Here is a 15,935-nt window from a genome sequence, read left to right as displayed (position 1 = left end):
TATGCTCAGTTGCTTGGTCGTGTCCAGCTCTTTTGCAACCCCATGGACTGCAGCCCGCCAGGCTCCTCTGTCCATGGGATTTTTCAGGCAAGAATACCAGAGTGGGTTTGCCAATTCCTCCTCCAGGGGATCTTACCAACCCAGGGATTGAACCTGTGTCTCCTGCATTGGCAGGCAGATTCTTCCCCAATGAGCCACCCTAACTTATAAATTCTTATTTATGTCTGTCTTTCCCTCCAGCCATCCACTCACATTTCTCCACCTCTGTGCAGAAATACATGTTCACCAGTGACCCCCAAATATCCTCAATGGTCATTTCTGTGGGAGAGGCTGAGATTCTGACTGATTTTCTTTTGTGTTGTGTGAATTTTGGGTTTGAGCACATGTCATTCCTGGAAACCATCAGGTCGCCCTGTTTTAGCAATGCGGGAGCCCTCGTCCCATCCGGTAACTGGAGTGTTTTTATCTGTTCTGTGTCCACGACACTCACAAAGAACGTGAGCTCTACAAGGGCCTGTCTTTTCAAAATCCACGGCTGTGGCCCCAGCATATAACAGGTGTGCAAGAAACACACGCAAAATGAGGGAAGGAAAACCATTACCAAACCATGCAACGTAAGAGAAAACCAGAGGATGTGTAGGAAAGTGTAACAAAATAAAAACAAACAAAGCACCATCTCGCCAGGGGGCCCCCAGCCCTGGCACTCACCGGAGCCCATCTCGTCGCTGCCCAGGTAAGAGCTGTTACTTCTCACGCTGGTGTAGGACAGAACAGAGTCCCGATTGCTGTTACATTCGCTGCAGAGTGGCAGAAAGGAAGGTGTGAGTCAACCCTCTGCCTCCCCGCTCACAGCCTCTAGTCCCAGCATCCGGAACCCACTTTCTGGAGTGTAGACAAAACCCTTGGGTAGATGACTGGCCCGGAGAGAGCACTGTTGGCCAGCCAGCAGTGCCAGAGATGGGGAAGGTTGTCCCAGTGAGTTTCCTAGGTCCCACCCTGGAGAAACCTCTCTAGGCCTCGGTATAAAAACACAGAAATGGTAGGTGGACAGTGACTCATCTTCATTCGGGTGTAATTACCGTCACTGCCCTCGTGGGACAGTCTTGCCCTTAGATACATCTGCACCCCCACACTCGAACACACGGCCTGGCCGGAAGCCTCCTAAGAACAAGGGCTGTGTGTGCTTAGCTTGCGCCCCATACTCAGAAGGTATGGGGAATCAAAAACCACAACCCTGAAATTCTTCCCTTCACTTTTCTGACAATTGAAAGGAAAAATTGGAGGATCCAAAAATGTCAGAATGCAAACACAGACAGATAAGATCTTGGTCTGTGGACACAAGGTTCCAAGAACATGGGACCCAGTCAGCCAGGCCGTCTCATTACACAGACACCAAGAAACACCAGGCCCCTTGAAGACTGAAAGGCTATAAATGCAGGGAGGACGGGGCCCACGGCCTCGCCAAATTCTATCAGTTCTCTCTTTGCCCCAAACCATATGAAGTGTCCCTCCAAGGTTCTAGTTTAACCACAACCATCAGATGTTCGAGAGCCTTTTCACTGGGGGTCACAGCGCTGTGTTGTGGTACGGAATTCCATGCACTCCACGGTTTATTACAGGAAATTGAGTTTTGAGTTTTCGGTCTGTTCAACACACTAATTAAGACTTCACCAATCTTGTTAATAATTAACCAGGAGAAAACAATTCAGATCCTCGAGAGTTACGAGGGAAAAAAAATAGTCTTACTCCCTGGATCAAGGAAAAACAGTGTTTGTTGCAAAAACCTGAGGCCTGACGTTGGTTTTAAAACACACAGATCTTGACTTTTTCTTGGACTACATTCCATCAACGTATGGGGACAGGAATCGAGGTGGAAAGGATCAGTGGTGTCCCCAAGGAGGCAGACCCTGAAACGTTGGTCTGGGGGGAGGGAGGCTGAAGAGTGTATCCAGGGTGTGCTGTGGGACTCAGATAACTCCCCAGAACCACAAACCACACGGGTAGGCGATAGCACCCTGCCCCACAGCTTCCTGAGAAACGTCCTCTGATTCTGACCTTTCCACGGCCGGGGCCTCAGCTATGCCTCCACACCAAACCCCTCGACACCCTCCCAAGCCAGGCCTGCCCCCACCTGTAGGAGTCCCGGTAGCTCATGGTGTCGTGACCCGAGTCCTCCTGATCCTCCTCGCACACCTTGAAGCACACCTTCTTGCTGGCCCCGTGGTCGGTCCTGTCCATCTCGCTCTCTTCGCTGACCAGCGGTGGGGAGGAGGCCTCCTCGGCCACGGCGGGGTCGCAGGACCCACTGGAGCTGGGCTCTGTGATGGTGGACAGCAGCCTGTGGGAGCAAAGACTTTGAACTTCAAGACACAGGCCCCCTGGTCATTTGTCACCTAGAACCACCCACCTTCTGGATTTAGCCAACTTCATCCCTGACGTACCATTTCAGCCTCCCTTATGCCCCGCATCATCTAGCCAGCCTAGAACTGTGATCAGAGAACTGTGCAACTTGTGTTGGTGAGAACGCTTTGTAGGTGGTGCTGTGTCCTGCTGTATGGCACCAAAAGGGCCATCATGTCCAGTCGTCTTTCTCTCTCTGCAGTGTTGAAATAATAAAGTTCCCCCCCAAACCTTTCACCAAGTTTCAGCCTCTACTGACGATGCTGCCTACATCCATCCTTTCATTAGAGCAGTGGTTCTCAATCAGGATGATTCTGCCCCTAGAAGGCATCTGACAACATCTGAAGACATCTTAGGTGTCACAGCTAGGGAAGGGAGTGCTACTGGCATCTGGTGGGTACAGGCCAGGGATACCGCTAATAACCACTAATGGACAGGACACCCCCCACGCCAAAGGATAATCCTACTCAAAATGTTGATGCCGCAGATGTTGGGAAATCCTGACCCTGACACAGGGCTCACCTGTTGATCTGAGTGACATATTGCTTCATCTCCTTCAGGGCCACATCCAGTTTGGTAAAGAGCTGCAGGTAGGCATCCTGGATCTCACGGTCCTCCTGCTTCAGCAGGAAACTCAGGCCTCGGTCCTCCTGGCCAAGGGCTCCATTGGCTGGCCCAAAGCTGCTGTCGTTGGGACCCTGACGTTGTGGGTCCCCATCCGCAGCAGGCAGGCACTTCCAGGATGGGGCAGCCATGGTGGTGATGCAGTGTTGGGTATAGGACATGGGGTTCAGGTGACCTACGGTAGGGAGGAAAAGTTCACAAACCCATTTTAAGGATCCCAGTAAGTGAAAAAAGTTTCCCTTTAAAATATTCTTTTAATACATTAAACTGCTTTAATAAGCAAGTTTCAATTTGGTGCCAATACACTCTTAACTACTATGATCATTTTCCTGCCTGGAATGTAGACATGATGGCTGGTACTCCAGCAGTCATTTTATACCATGAGGCATCTCTCAGGATAAAAGCAACATTTAGAGATGGTGCCATAGAAAGAAAGGAGGAATCTGGAACTGTGATGACCATAGAGCCACCATTCCAGCTCTAGCCTGTTGGCCTTCAGGAGCGCTTCTGTTTAAGTACTGTACTGTGAGACCTGAACACATTTTTGATGGACACATGCAGTTACCTTGCTCTGGGTCAAGGCCGATGAGGGAGGGTTTGCGACCAAAGCGTATGCTGAAGGACCTCCCAACTGAGGGAGTGGTCTTGGGGTAGGATACTTCCATGAGGTTGACGTGGCAGTTGGTGGGGCAAAAGTCCAGGCCACATAGTGGATGGGGTTCCAGGGGTGCTTGTTTGAAGGGTGGGCTGATCCTGCTCTTTAGCTGAGCTGCAAACTGAGAAAGGTGGGGGGAGGCATGGGGTTGTTACTTAGGGGTCTGGGAATTCTGGCACATCTCCTGTACCCACTTTATCCTAACCTAGGCCAGACATTCCAAAATTGAAAAAAATGCCAAGAAGTCCAAATGGAAAAGTAAATTCCCCTGCACTGTGCCTTTCACTGGACCCAGATTTCAAGGAAGTCCTGGAGGAATGTGAGGCCTCCAAGTACCTACCCACCTAGAGGTCTCCATTTCAGCTGCACCTGAGGTGTCCTGGGGGAACATCTCTCCCTGACCCAGCATCTGTGAGGTTCAAGTAAGGCTGCCTCCCCATTCCTGCAGAACTTGCACAGGCCTAGGCAGGGGACCCAGGCCAAGTTAACGAGAGCTCTCATCGTGTTCTATTTCTACTGGGGTTGCTAAGGCTAAAGCTACTGAGGACCATTTTATCACCACGTGAAAAGGACCTGCCTGAGAGCAAAACCAATAAGGAAAACAAAGTCAAGAGAAGGAGAGAGGTCCTGTTCTTGTAACAGTGTGATATCTGTTTGAGTGCTGGATACAACCATGCCTGAAGCTTACCTATGGACGTTTCAGTAATATAAACCAGTTAATTATCCTGTTTGTTTAAGCTAAGTTGGGTTGGGATTTGACATTTACAACTGAAACACCCCGAGTTGAGACCCTGTAGGGTGCAGGCACCTCCTGGTAGCAGGCGATCCTCTGGCCGATGCTCTCCAGCTTGGTGTCACAGATGTTGCGGAACTCAAAGTGGGACATGGTCCTCATGTTGCTGCTTAGGGCCATGAGCCGCCCACAGTTCTGCACGAAGACACTGTCATCGGCAGCAAAGGCCTCAAGGATCTGGAGAAATATCAACAGCTACTGAGTACTCACTGGGCACCTGGGAGAGTCTTAACGGGTTTATCTTGGGTGACTACTATACACCTTGTAATACACATGTGGGTCAGGTCTATTATTGGCCCACTTAAAGGATGAGTAAACTGAGTCTAGGAGATAAGAAGTCAGTCTCCTAAGCCCCACAGCTACCAAGTGGAGGGGCAGGGATTAGGACTGAGGTTCCCCAGGCTAACTCGGAGGACATGGGAGTCAGGCTGCGCCACCCCCTCAGGGCAGGGCCACAGCCAGCAAGACCTTGGCAGTGAGGCTGAAGCAGCCGCGGGGCTCCACGATCTTCTCCAGCACGTGGCACTTGACGCCCGCCGTGCTCACGTACTCGTACACAACGCCGTGCTCCAGATGCACGTTGTCCACTGTCAGGCTGACCAGAGGGCTGTCCTCGTGCTGGCTCGGCTGGGCGCCCAGGGACATCAGCGGGAAGGCTGGAAGCCAGAGGGACAGGTGACCCCGCGGAAGGGGCACCACCCCACACCAAGCCAGCCCCCGGACCCAGCACCGCGGACAGCCGATGTTAGACAGACGGGGACACTGAAATCTGTGCTGCAGCTCTCTTCACTTTTGCCAGCCCACTGTCGCTCACTTCTTATTCTAAAAGACTTTCCTTTTAGGAATCAAGCCTTGAGTCTCATTCACAGTCTCTGGGGCTCCGAAAAGGACTCATTTGCCATCCATACCCTCCCCCAGAGGCAAAGCCTGGCCATTCAGCATGTGTGATTTCCTCTATTCACAGTGACCGGTTCAGGAGCAAGCATGTGACCCAAGCTGAGCCCATGACAGGGAGATCTGCTTGGATCTACAAAGGGAAGGAGACATCCTCTTTTTCAACTGGATTTCAAGTTACCAGAGCCACTAGGTGGAGAAAAGAGCATGTGAGAGGGAAATCAACACAGAAGGAGCAGAGCTGAGACCTGGAGAAAATGAAGGTCTCCTCAGTATACGAAATGCTGGATCGAGCCAGACCTGAAGCTCATTAACCCTACTCAGCCTTTTTAGTTTGCTAAGCCAGTGTTTTTATGGAGCCCAGTTTCAGTCCAGATTAACAGGGTCCCAGAGAGACTGTGACTCCTTAGAAGTCACACAGCTAGGTAGCAATGTATCTAGGAAGAAAGGAGGCACTTTATGGCGTGAAGCAGTTTCCTTCCCACCTGCTCCAAAGAGTACTCTCAGCACACACAGTCACCCTTTCCCCCTCACTCTCCATGCTATGCCACCAATTATCAATTTTTTTGTTCTTTTTATCATTGTCTTGTTCCCCTCATGTCAGTGCCCTAAGTGCAGAGACCCCGTCTGCCTTGTTCACTCCTGTTTCCCCAGCTCCTTGAACATGACCTGGCACATAGTAGGTGCTTCTACTTATTGAATGGAAGTTTTGAAACCACCAGCTCTTCCCAGTGTGGTTTACCATCGTCATCACTGGGGTCACCCATGTGCTGGGGAAGGAGGCCCACAGCCCTTTGCTCTCAGAGGGGCAAAAACTGAGCTCAGAGCTGGCCTCCCGTCTCTCCCTCTTCCCATCGGCCTGTCTCCTTTAGGACCCCTCTTTCAGGCTGTGGGTGTTTCAGCAGCAGGGGAACAGCTCCCCGAGGGCAGGGATTATTTTGTTTTAATCCATACTGTATCCTCCGAATCTAGAACTGAGCCTGGCACATAGTAGGTGCGGACTAAATGCTTGGAGTTTGACTAATAGCTCCTCCTCTCCGGTCGCTTCTGTGCTCTGCTGGGCTGGGGGCAGGAGGAGACGTGGGAAGATCAGGGGCTTTCGATGCCTTGGTGTCTGACAGCTCTGGGCTCCTTGCTGGGGACTTTGGGGTCAACAAAGAAGCAGGGTTTACAGGGCTGGCCGGGGAGCTGTCTCCCTGAAACAAGCAAGTGAAGAGCCACAGATGGGATGCCGGCCTGCTGGCACCTTGATGAGAGCCCAGGGAGACGCCTTTCAGACTTGTGACCTCCAGAACAGTAACGCAGTAAACGCATGTGGTTTTAAACCACCAGGTTCCTCGTACTTCGTTACGGCAGCGATCAGAGACTCATACAGAAATTACAGCATCGAGAAGGACTGGATGCGACTGGGAGGAGTGTGGACACAGAGGGCCCGGACCCAAGGGCGTCTGTCTCACGGCCTGCCTGTCCCATTACCCGAGTTGAGCTGGTCTTCCTCTCCGGCCCCTTCGCCACTGGGGTCCTCGCCGGCGGCCTCCCGGGCCTCCTGCGCATCCTCGTGGGTGCGGTAGATCCACTGGTACAGGCCCTGTGTGGGGAGCAGAGTAAGAGGGGCGGCCGTGACTCCCGGAGCCCAGGTGCACGCTGTGCCGACTCCAAAGCTCAGGGCTTCAGCCTGTCGGCGACACCACCTTCAGAGAGCCCTCCCAGACTTCACTCTGGTAACTTCTGAGGGATCTCCAGCCATACTCGGCCCTCAGCGTCCACAGTCTATGCTCCTCACAGAAGCCAGGGAAGGGGGAGCACTGAAAACGTAAGTCAGCTTCATGGGAGCAGGAAGCTTGTCTCTCCTGTGGCCCCAGGGTCTAGAAACACGCCAGGCAGACAGCAGGTGTGCAGGAAATGCTTATTAAATAAACCAGTGAATCACTGTCCACAGAACCCTGGGTCCCCAACCCAAACATAACATCAATTTCTTATCATCAATGTGACTAGTTGTCCAACGTGCCTACGTGGTAAGAAAAGAGGGTCTTATCACACCCATTTCACAACTGTAGAAACTGAGGCCGTGAGGTTCAGGGAAGCAGAAGGGTCCCGGAGCTCAGGCCCAGCTCAGCCCTCAGGTCTGCAGCCCCACCCCACCCAAAACCCTGTGGTGCCTGCAGGCTTTTCCCCAGAGAAGGGAGGGTGCCCTCAGCCTCCACCCCAGTGAGCAGGGCTTCTCTGATCCCCTCGGCTGCCAGGCGGCTCACCAGGGCCTCTTCTTGGCGGCTCCGGAATGCCTGGAAGTGCTCCAGGACCTCTGAGGCTCTGTCATTCGTCACGTTGTTGCCATTGACCTTCAGGATGCACTGGCCGGCACAGAGCCCTGCAGCCGCAGCCTCGGAGCCTAAGGGGGACAGGAGCGCTTGAGGCTGGATGCCAGGCGATCGCTGGATCCCAGCGATGGAGGCTGGGGCGGTATCAGGCAAGGGCGAGTAACCAGATGCACCTGTCCCTCACCCCACACCAAATGCCACCTCCATCCTCCCACCTCACAGCCACTCTCCACCCCACGCCAGTGGGCAGGACAGGCACTGTCATTCCCATTTGGCAAAAGAAGAGACTGAGGCTCAGAGAAGTCGCAGTAAGCCCAAGGTCACATGGCAAGGGAGGCTGGCCTTGAACCCACGCACATTTCACTCCAGAGCTTTGTCTCCTTCGCATGTGTGCTTGCTACTCACTTCAGTCGTGTCCAGCTCTTTGCGACCCCATGGACTATAGCCCGCCAGGCTCCTCTGTCCATGGGATTCCCCAGGCAAGAATACTGGAGTGGGTGGCCATGCCCTCCTCCAGGGGATCTTCCTGACTCAGAGATCGAACCTGCGGCTCCTGCAGCTCCTGCACTGCAGGTGGATTCTTTACCACTGAGCCACCAGGGAAGCCCTCTTCTCCTTTAAGTCCCACAACAACCCCATGATTATGGAGCCAGGATCAGCCCCATTTTGCAGATACAGAAACACAGGCTCAGAGAGGCGAAGTGGCTCTCTCAAGTCACGTGTCTAGAAGAAGCCAGGTTCCAAACCCAGGTCTACCAGGCTCCAAGGGCATGTTCTCTCAGCTGTCCCGTCATTCTCAAACTGCCACATTCCTGCCTGGCAATAAGGAGCTGGAGCCGAAGAAACACTGCTGTGTTTGGAGTGAATGTGCATTTTCTCACTTTCCCACAGTCCTCCCCACTCCCTAGTGCTTCCTTTCAGCTCCCCACGTGTAGCTGCCCAACCCCCACAAGCACGCATATTTACAAGCCTTGGCTTCCAGCAAAGAAGGGAAGTGCTAACTGTGGGCTAAGAGGCACAGGCCTGGAGGTAAGTGTTTGGGCGGGCGCCTCTGAATTCCTTCCACACACACAACAGACTGGCCTCCCAAAGCCCCACTCCACGTCCCTTGGGCTCCCACTTACCTCTGCCCACTGCGTAGACGTACGGCGGGGCTGCTCCACGGATCTGAAAGCACAGCGCCTCTGGACGGTCGGGGACTTTGACAATCCTGCACCGAACAGAAGCTGCCATAAGGTACAGCAGTGCCTCTCCGGAAAGAAAGCCCAGGGGGCCACCAGGGGAGCCCCTGCCTCCCAGGCTTTTGGGAAATCCAGCCCCGGACAGCAGCAGCACCAGGCTTTCCAAATGCATGGAGAAACCTCACTCGATCAGACTGCACAGAGCAGGGCCTTTGATTCATCAGAACCAGCCAGCCCACCCTCAGAAAGTCAGTCCATGCACCCTCCTAACCCTGCACTATCATTCTCTGGGTGAGAAGAAGCCTTGTGGCCACCAGACCAGCACCTTGGTGAGTGCATATTTTATGTAATAATCACTTACTTGGAGGGTGACAAGTGACCCCCAGCACATCTGGGTGCTGACTCCAGAAAAACGTCCACATGTCCCCCAGAGATCATGATTTGAAAGCCCAGACGACCCAGCCACTCTGTGGGTGGATCACCAGGGCAGAATGCCCAGCCCCTGCCCAAGGTCATTATTAATCCAGGGGCTTCAATGTAGCCATCGGCTTCCCTGTCTAAGGCATGTCCTCCACCTTAGGCCTTGGATTGTCCCTACCTGCCATAAAAAGCCGTCTTGGGAGCCTGTTCTCAAACCCCAGGTATTTCTGGAACTTGAAGCGGGCATGTTCCACCATGGTGATTTCTCCCACTTCTACATACTAACCAAACCATCAATCATGTCCCCAAAACTGACAAGCCTTTGAACTGAAAGAATGCTATTTAAAACTTTCTATCACTCCCATCAACAGAAAACCAGGAGCATCTGCCTTAAATAGAAGAGAGAAGTGAAAAGCAAATGTGCAGGATTTAAAATAGAAAATGCTCCTCCCGGTGCCTCTATCTGGTACGCGACCACTTCTCACCATGCCCACCGCGGCTGGGCTGGCCCAGCCAGCAGCCTCCTCTCCAGGCTTCCTGCTTCCACCCTCCCCACCCCCCAACCCCTAACAATCTAGTCTCCACCTGCAGCCAGAGAGATGCTGTGTTACCCTATGTCAGATCACGCCACCCCTCTGCTCAGAACCTTCCGGTAGCTCCATGCTCCTTACTGTGGGCACAGGTCCCACAGGGCCTGGCCTCTACTGTCTGACCGACCTCAGTGCCCACCCTGTTCCAGCCCCATCAGCTTCCTCACTGTTGCTCAAACACAGCAGCCCCAGTGCCACCCTGGGGGCCTCTGCACTCACTGTTTCCTCTGCCAGCAACCCCCCTCCTCCAGATGTCCCCCTGACTCCCTCCCTTACCCCCCTTCAGGTCTTCACCTCCGTTCTCAGGGGCATCTCCCTGACCAGCACTCCTCCACACAGCACATCTCCTGTCCCAGCTTTATAATGGGTTGGGTAAATATTTGTCTGGATTTTTCTATAAGATGTGATGCAAAAACCCAAATGATTTATGGCCAACCCAACATATTGGTCCACACTCACTACCTCCTGGTACGTCTCTCCCTTTTCTGCTTTGACTTTGTCCGTCTCCTGCTCTAGCCTCCAAACAGACTGAGATCTGTGAGCGCAGAAATGGATCTGTGCAGACGGGGCTGCATCCCCTGAGCCTAAAACGCCAGCAGGCACACAGCAGACACCCAGTAAGCACTGTCAGAGCCATCTGACAGTGAGCCAACTGAACAGAGCCAGCAGCACCTTGTCACGTGTCTGCAGGAGGACCCACCAGCCGCGGGGACCTGGATTAGCCAGGCACCCCCCCCCACCACCACCACCCCTGGGACCCGGGCAACTCCTCATCCCGAGAGGAAGGCCACCAGACACCCTGCCCCTGGCGACACTCACTCTTTGGCCTTGGTGGCTACCAGGAGGCGCAGCGGGCGGCGGGAGCAGAAAGACTGGTTGAGAATGGACTCCACCTCAGCCAAGGGCCGCAGGAACACCAGATCCTCGTTGATGGAGAAGATCTTCCTCCCCACCTGCAGGCCGGCCATCTGGGCGGGGGCGGGTGGTGAGGGAGACGAGCACACCAGGTTAACTGACCCCCTCTCCTCCTCACTAAGGAGGCGCTCAATTCAGGGGCACAGAGTCACCAGCCCCAGGGACCAAGTAGGACCCGAGTGAGACTCCCCCTGGGGCAACCCCGCTGCCCTCTGTGGTAAACAGTGAGGTGGGCTGGTGAGACCCATGTGGGCCAAGGAGCTGTGAAGGGAGGCCTGTGGGGGCCGCTAACAGCAAAGACATCTTCCCTGAGAAGAAGCTTCCAGTCCGCCCCTCCTTCCTGCCCGGCTCTGCAAGGACACGAGGCATGGACCTGGGGTGGCCACCTTGGGACCACGAGGCCTTGGCCAGCAAAAGTGAAGCGATGTCAACCCTGAACCAAGACTTATAACCACCTCCTTCTGAGCTGCTTACATCAAAGAAAACAGAAGCCCTGGGGCTCCAGCCACTGTCAAGCCCAGCCTGCGGCTACTATACGCAGCCAAACGCCTTCCTGATTGCTATGAGGAAGCAAGCAGAGCCCCCTGAAAAAAGTGGCCAGCACCTCTCTCCCAGCCATCTGCACACCCCTGACAACAGCTGAGAGGCCCTGGGGCTGAAGCCTTGGCCTCCCTCCTCTAGACCTCAAATCCATCTCGGAGCAGCAAACCAAACCTGCCTTACTCAAGCGGCTGACAGTTAGTTTTTCTATAATCAGCTGATTTAGAGCCCCCAGTGGGGATTTTTTTTGGGGGGGGGGGGGTTGGCCCCTGCACGGCCAGCAGGGGGAGCTGGTGGTCCACGCTGGGAGGGCAACCTGGATCCCGGGGGCTCCATCACTGGTTCCCAGAGACCCAGACTCAGTATCCCCAGGAGGACAAGGAGCCAGGAGGAACCACTGCCATTCCAGGGATTTCTGAGCTGGAGGAGGGCCCCACTCTCCTGTCCGCATGCAGCCCAGGGGCCGGGGTGGCCCCTCTGAGCCGCCTCACCTCCGCCAGTGAGCCCCTCTGGACCGACTTCACCACCACAGCCTTGTTCTTCTCCTCGATGTCGAAGCCGTAGTCTTCCTCCTGGGGCAGGATCTGGGGGTTCGAGGCAGGAGAGGCAGTGAGACTGGGAGGGGGGCCTGGAGCCTGCCCCAGCTTGGCCCACACCGGCGTGGGTTGGAGGGGACTGGGACCCAGCTGGCTCCTCATGTCCCAGATCTTCTTAGGGTGGGGCTGGGAGTGGGGTGACCACGTATTCATTTAGCTTTCTTGGCCTGTCTCCCCTTTCCTCCTCCCAACCTGAGGACAGAGCCTCCTTATTTATTATGCCCCACTGTCTCCCCATCTGCTGTCATACTGCAGGTGCTCAGTAACAGCCTACTGCCTTAATGAAATAAATCAGACCCCAAAGTGTCCTGCCACCAAGAACTTAGGGACAGGAAGGGGGTTTAGGGAGGAGCCGTCCCTCCCCATCGCAGGATGACAAGAAGGTTTGGGGGGGGTCCGTGGTAGCGGGGATATAGGGAAATGCATTTATTTCCTCAGTACATATTTTGCTGAGCTGCTATTATATGGGCCAGGTACTACACTGTTTTGGAAACAGCACCAAAAAAGACAAACAGTTCCTGCCCTCGTGTATAGCTGCCTGTCTAGTAGGAGAGACAGACTACAAACAAAGAAATACAGAATGTGGTGCCCAGGGGTGTATGTACTTTGAATTAAAATAAAGCACTTAAAGGGATAGAATGCAGCACAGAAGCAGGGCCAGGGGAGGGGACATCTGTGCTGAGACCTGAATGAAATGAGGAACAGAAGTTTATAGAGTGGAGAAAAGTGCTCCCGGCAGAGGGCACAGCAGGTGCCAGGGCCCTGAGTCAGGCCCCAGAGTACTGGAGGGTAAATGGAAGATCTGAGTGGCTGCGCTAAGTGGGCCGAGGAGCGGGGAACACAGGAGAGGAAGGAAAAGGGACAGGGAGGTTTTGTCCCAAGTGTGGTGTGGAGCGCTTGAGGGCTCTGTGGCGGGAGAAATGGGAACTGAAACAGCAGCCCCCTTAAGTACGATAGGAGAGACGTGAACAGAGCCGCCTGCATGTCAGGCAGGCTTCAGCCCCAACTCTGGCTTATGCCAAGAGACCCAACCTCTCCGAGCCCGTCTCCCTGTTGCCTGCTGTGGGCCAGGCCTCAAGGTGGAGGCTGAGGCTCAACCAGGAGGCACAGAAACGGGATGGGCTAGGCTGGTAAAAAACCTGACCAGGCTGGTGAATGTCCTACCTTAACTGCAAGGCTAATTGCAGCAACTGAACAAGGGCTCTGGCCCAGAAGACCCAAGGCTTTGGTATGAGAGGGGTCATTTCAGGAGGCCATCCTCCCTGCAAAGGCTAGGCTAGGGGTGGGGTGGACAAGAGGAGAGGGGAAGAAAAAGAAAGGGAGCCCAGCGAGCCCAGTCTCATCTGTCAGGAGGGTGGCCTGGCCAGGAAAGTAGCCTGGCATCTGGGCGGTGCTGCCAGGCACCGCCTAAAATCCCCCCTTACTTCTGGGCACCCCAAGGTGAGCCCAACTTCTCCAGCCACAACCTGAAGGTTGCCCAGTTCCCAGGCCTGCAGGCAGGTCTGGGAAGGAAGATGCAGCGAGCTCAGCTCTGCTCCTACCAGCAGGCGCTTGGCCAGGATGTTCTCCACCAGCTTGAAGTCATTGCGAAGCTGTTTGTTCTTGCTGCTGGTTCCCTCCATCTCCTCGTCTGCGTGGAAGCGGAAGTACTGGGACTCATCCTTGAACTCGCTCTTCTCCAGCACTGCAAACCCACAGACACGGGGTCAGGCTCACACGGGGAGCCTTCAGTGGTATCTGCCGACTGGCAGCCACAGGCCAGGACCAGCCCCTGGACAAGCTTGGGTTGGCCAGCATGGTGTTCTAGTAAGTAAAGTCCTGTGCCAAAACTAACATATTAGGATAGTTCACATAAAAGCCTGACTTTCTGACTCATGAAAATTCTGAACTCATCCCACCTGCTTATATAAAGGCATGTTACAAAGCCATGTAAGGTACAAAGCTGTGGAACCACAGCCGAAGTAAAGAACCGGTGGAAGAGAACAGCTATCACATAAGAGGCCACTGTTTTATGGGAACTTAGCATATGATGGATGACAAACAACCACATGGAGTATTCCACAGATGGTACAGGGAAAACTGATGTACTTACGGGGAAAAAAAAAAATCCGATCCCTACCTCACACCATATATAACAATAAATCCTGTTGAATCAAAGGCCTAAATAAGAATAGGAAAACTAAAGCTCACCAAACAAAATGCAGGCAAGTGTCTTTGTCTTAAAACAGAAAAGGAGTTCATATACAAGGACCACCCCCCGCCCGACCCCAAAAAAGCAGTATGATAAAATTAAGGACTTCCATTCAATAGCAAGGCCATAGGCAGGCCACAGATTCAAAATTAACCGTCTGGTCTAAAATCAACAAAGGAGAAATCTCTAGACTATACGGGAAACTCCAACAAACCAACCAGAGAAAGCTGGGAAACTCAAAGATAAATGGGTAAAGGATATAAATAGGTAATTAACAAATGGGAAAACCTAAGAGAGTGGTGAGTGCCAAGTACACAGAAAGGAACTCACCCTCACTAATAATCAGAAACAGACCTCAGTGAGACCCTGTAGACCAGGGGATGGTACACTCAGCCTCTGTCGGCCAAATGTGGCTCATTCCCGCTTTTTATGAATAAAGTTTTATTGGAACCAGTCACACCCATTTGTTTATATATTGTCTGGGGCTGCTCTGGGGTCACAGTGACAAAGTTAAATAATTGCAAAAGACTACGTTCCACAAAACCTGAGACATGTACTATCCGGGTCCTTACAGAAAAAGTCTTCAGACCTCTAAGACTAGGCAGGAAAGTGAGTAAAAAGAACCAGTAACAGGGGCTTCCCTGGTGGTCCAGTGGTTAAGACTCTGCGATTCCACTGCAGGGGATGTGAGTCTGATCCCTGGTCAGGGAACTAAGATCCCACATGCTGTGTGACCGAAAAATATTAAAACAAAAACAGAAAAAAAACTGGTAACAATCAGCATGTGATATGGGCCCTGTGCATTACAATTTAACTAAATACCTTCTAGTCCAGAGCACACCAGGAATACAGGCTTAAGATCACTTTGCAGACAAAGGAGGACCTGCTGTGCCCCTTTTAAAGACAGGCAGTCTAAGGCCCAGAAGAGCTAAATAAACTGCCCAAGACCACAGAGCCCAGGCTCCTCCTCTTCATCATACTGCCCGGCCTGGCCTGACAGATGGGCACAGGGACAAATTCCAGAAGGGGAGACGTCGAGGCAGTCATCTGAGGTCAGTGGGCCCGGGAAAGAAGGACAAGCAGCTGCCTTAGCTTCAGGCCTCTCTGAAAGCCTCTGATGACATGAAAAGCATCAAGAGGCCTTCCCTTCTGCCTCCTTCCCTGCCCGGGACACTAGCTGTTTGTGAGCATGGCTCTCAGACCACCTCTATTACCTCCTTGGAAAGAACAGATGCTCAAATTGCTGCTTTCCCCAGAGCTGGGAGCCAGGCCCCAGGAGGCCAGCTGGCTTCCCCTCCACTGTAAACACGAGGCTATGAGTCTCGGGGAGAGGGAGGAGGAGACACCGAGCTGTGTCTTGTGTCTGAGCTGAAATATCTGGGGAAACAGCTGGAACCCCAGAGTCCAGGAGCTCGGCCAGGTGAGGGCCGACCACTCCCAACTTCCAGTCACAGCCACTGGCCAGGCTTCGTGAGACACGGGCACAGACCATCACTGAAAGCCTTGGTGAGTTCCCACCGCCCCCAACCTCAAGGCCGTTTAGCCTCTCTGAGCCTCAGTTTCCTCATCTGTAGGGGTAACAACCAACGTCCCTGAGCGGCCGCAAAGATTAAATCACAAGCCTCAGTTTCCTTGTCTGCACCTACAGCGAGGGGGCTGGACCACTGCCTCTGGGCCCCTCCCCAGGGACACCCCAGGGCCCCGCAAGCCCAGGTCAGACACCCCGGGAGGCGCCAGGCAGGCCCCACCACGCCCTCCACCCAGCACCCTAACCTGCATTTTGCAGCGGCCGCCACCCTAGGATTGGCCGTTTCCTCT

General features: G+C 53.7%; 1 protein-coding gene across 2 annotated transcripts in view; it reads right to left on the bottom strand.

Moving 5' to 3' along the window:
* The window catches only part of PREX1 (phosphatidylinositol-3,4,5-trisphosphate dependent Rac exchange factor 1), a 181,278-nt gene that overhangs the window by 18,013 nt on the left and 147,330 nt on the right, over positions 1 to 15,935 (bottom strand). For both annotated transcript variants that reach the window (XM_086330807.1, XM_086330806.1), the window contains 12 exons: positions 13,468 to 13,610; positions 11,822 to 11,914; positions 10,695 to 10,843; positions 8,809 to 8,894; positions 7,619 to 7,755; positions 6,843 to 6,954; positions 4,941 to 5,128; positions 4,488 to 4,649; positions 3,590 to 3,800; positions 2,923 to 3,199; positions 2,132 to 2,338; positions 709 to 797 (listed from right to left, as the gene is read on the bottom strand). In XM_086330807.1, coding sequence (XP_086186933.1) covers positions 709 to 797; positions 2,132 to 2,338; positions 2,923 to 3,199; positions 3,590 to 3,800; positions 4,488 to 4,649; positions 4,941 to 5,128; positions 6,843 to 6,954; positions 7,619 to 7,755; positions 8,809 to 8,894; positions 10,695 to 10,843; positions 11,822 to 11,914; positions 13,468 to 13,610 — 1,854 coding nt within the window. The remainder of the gene's footprint in view (positions 1 to 708; positions 798 to 2,131; positions 2,339 to 2,922; positions 3,200 to 3,589; positions 3,801 to 4,487; positions 4,650 to 4,940; positions 5,129 to 6,842; positions 6,955 to 7,618; positions 7,756 to 8,808; positions 8,895 to 10,694; positions 10,844 to 11,821; positions 11,915 to 13,467; positions 13,611 to 15,935) is intronic.

Source organism: Bos grunniens, chromosome 13 (genome assembly GCF_055505025.1).
Source record: "Bos grunniens cultivar Pamir isolate PY7600 chromosome 13, Bosgru_T2T1.0, whole genome shotgun sequence".
NCBI classification, from domain to species: domain Eukaryota; kingdom Metazoa; phylum Chordata; class Mammalia; order Artiodactyla; family Bovidae; genus Bos; species Bos grunniens.
Note: the sequence above shows the minus strand (reverse complement) of the source record. Positions and strands in the feature narration are given on the sequence as shown.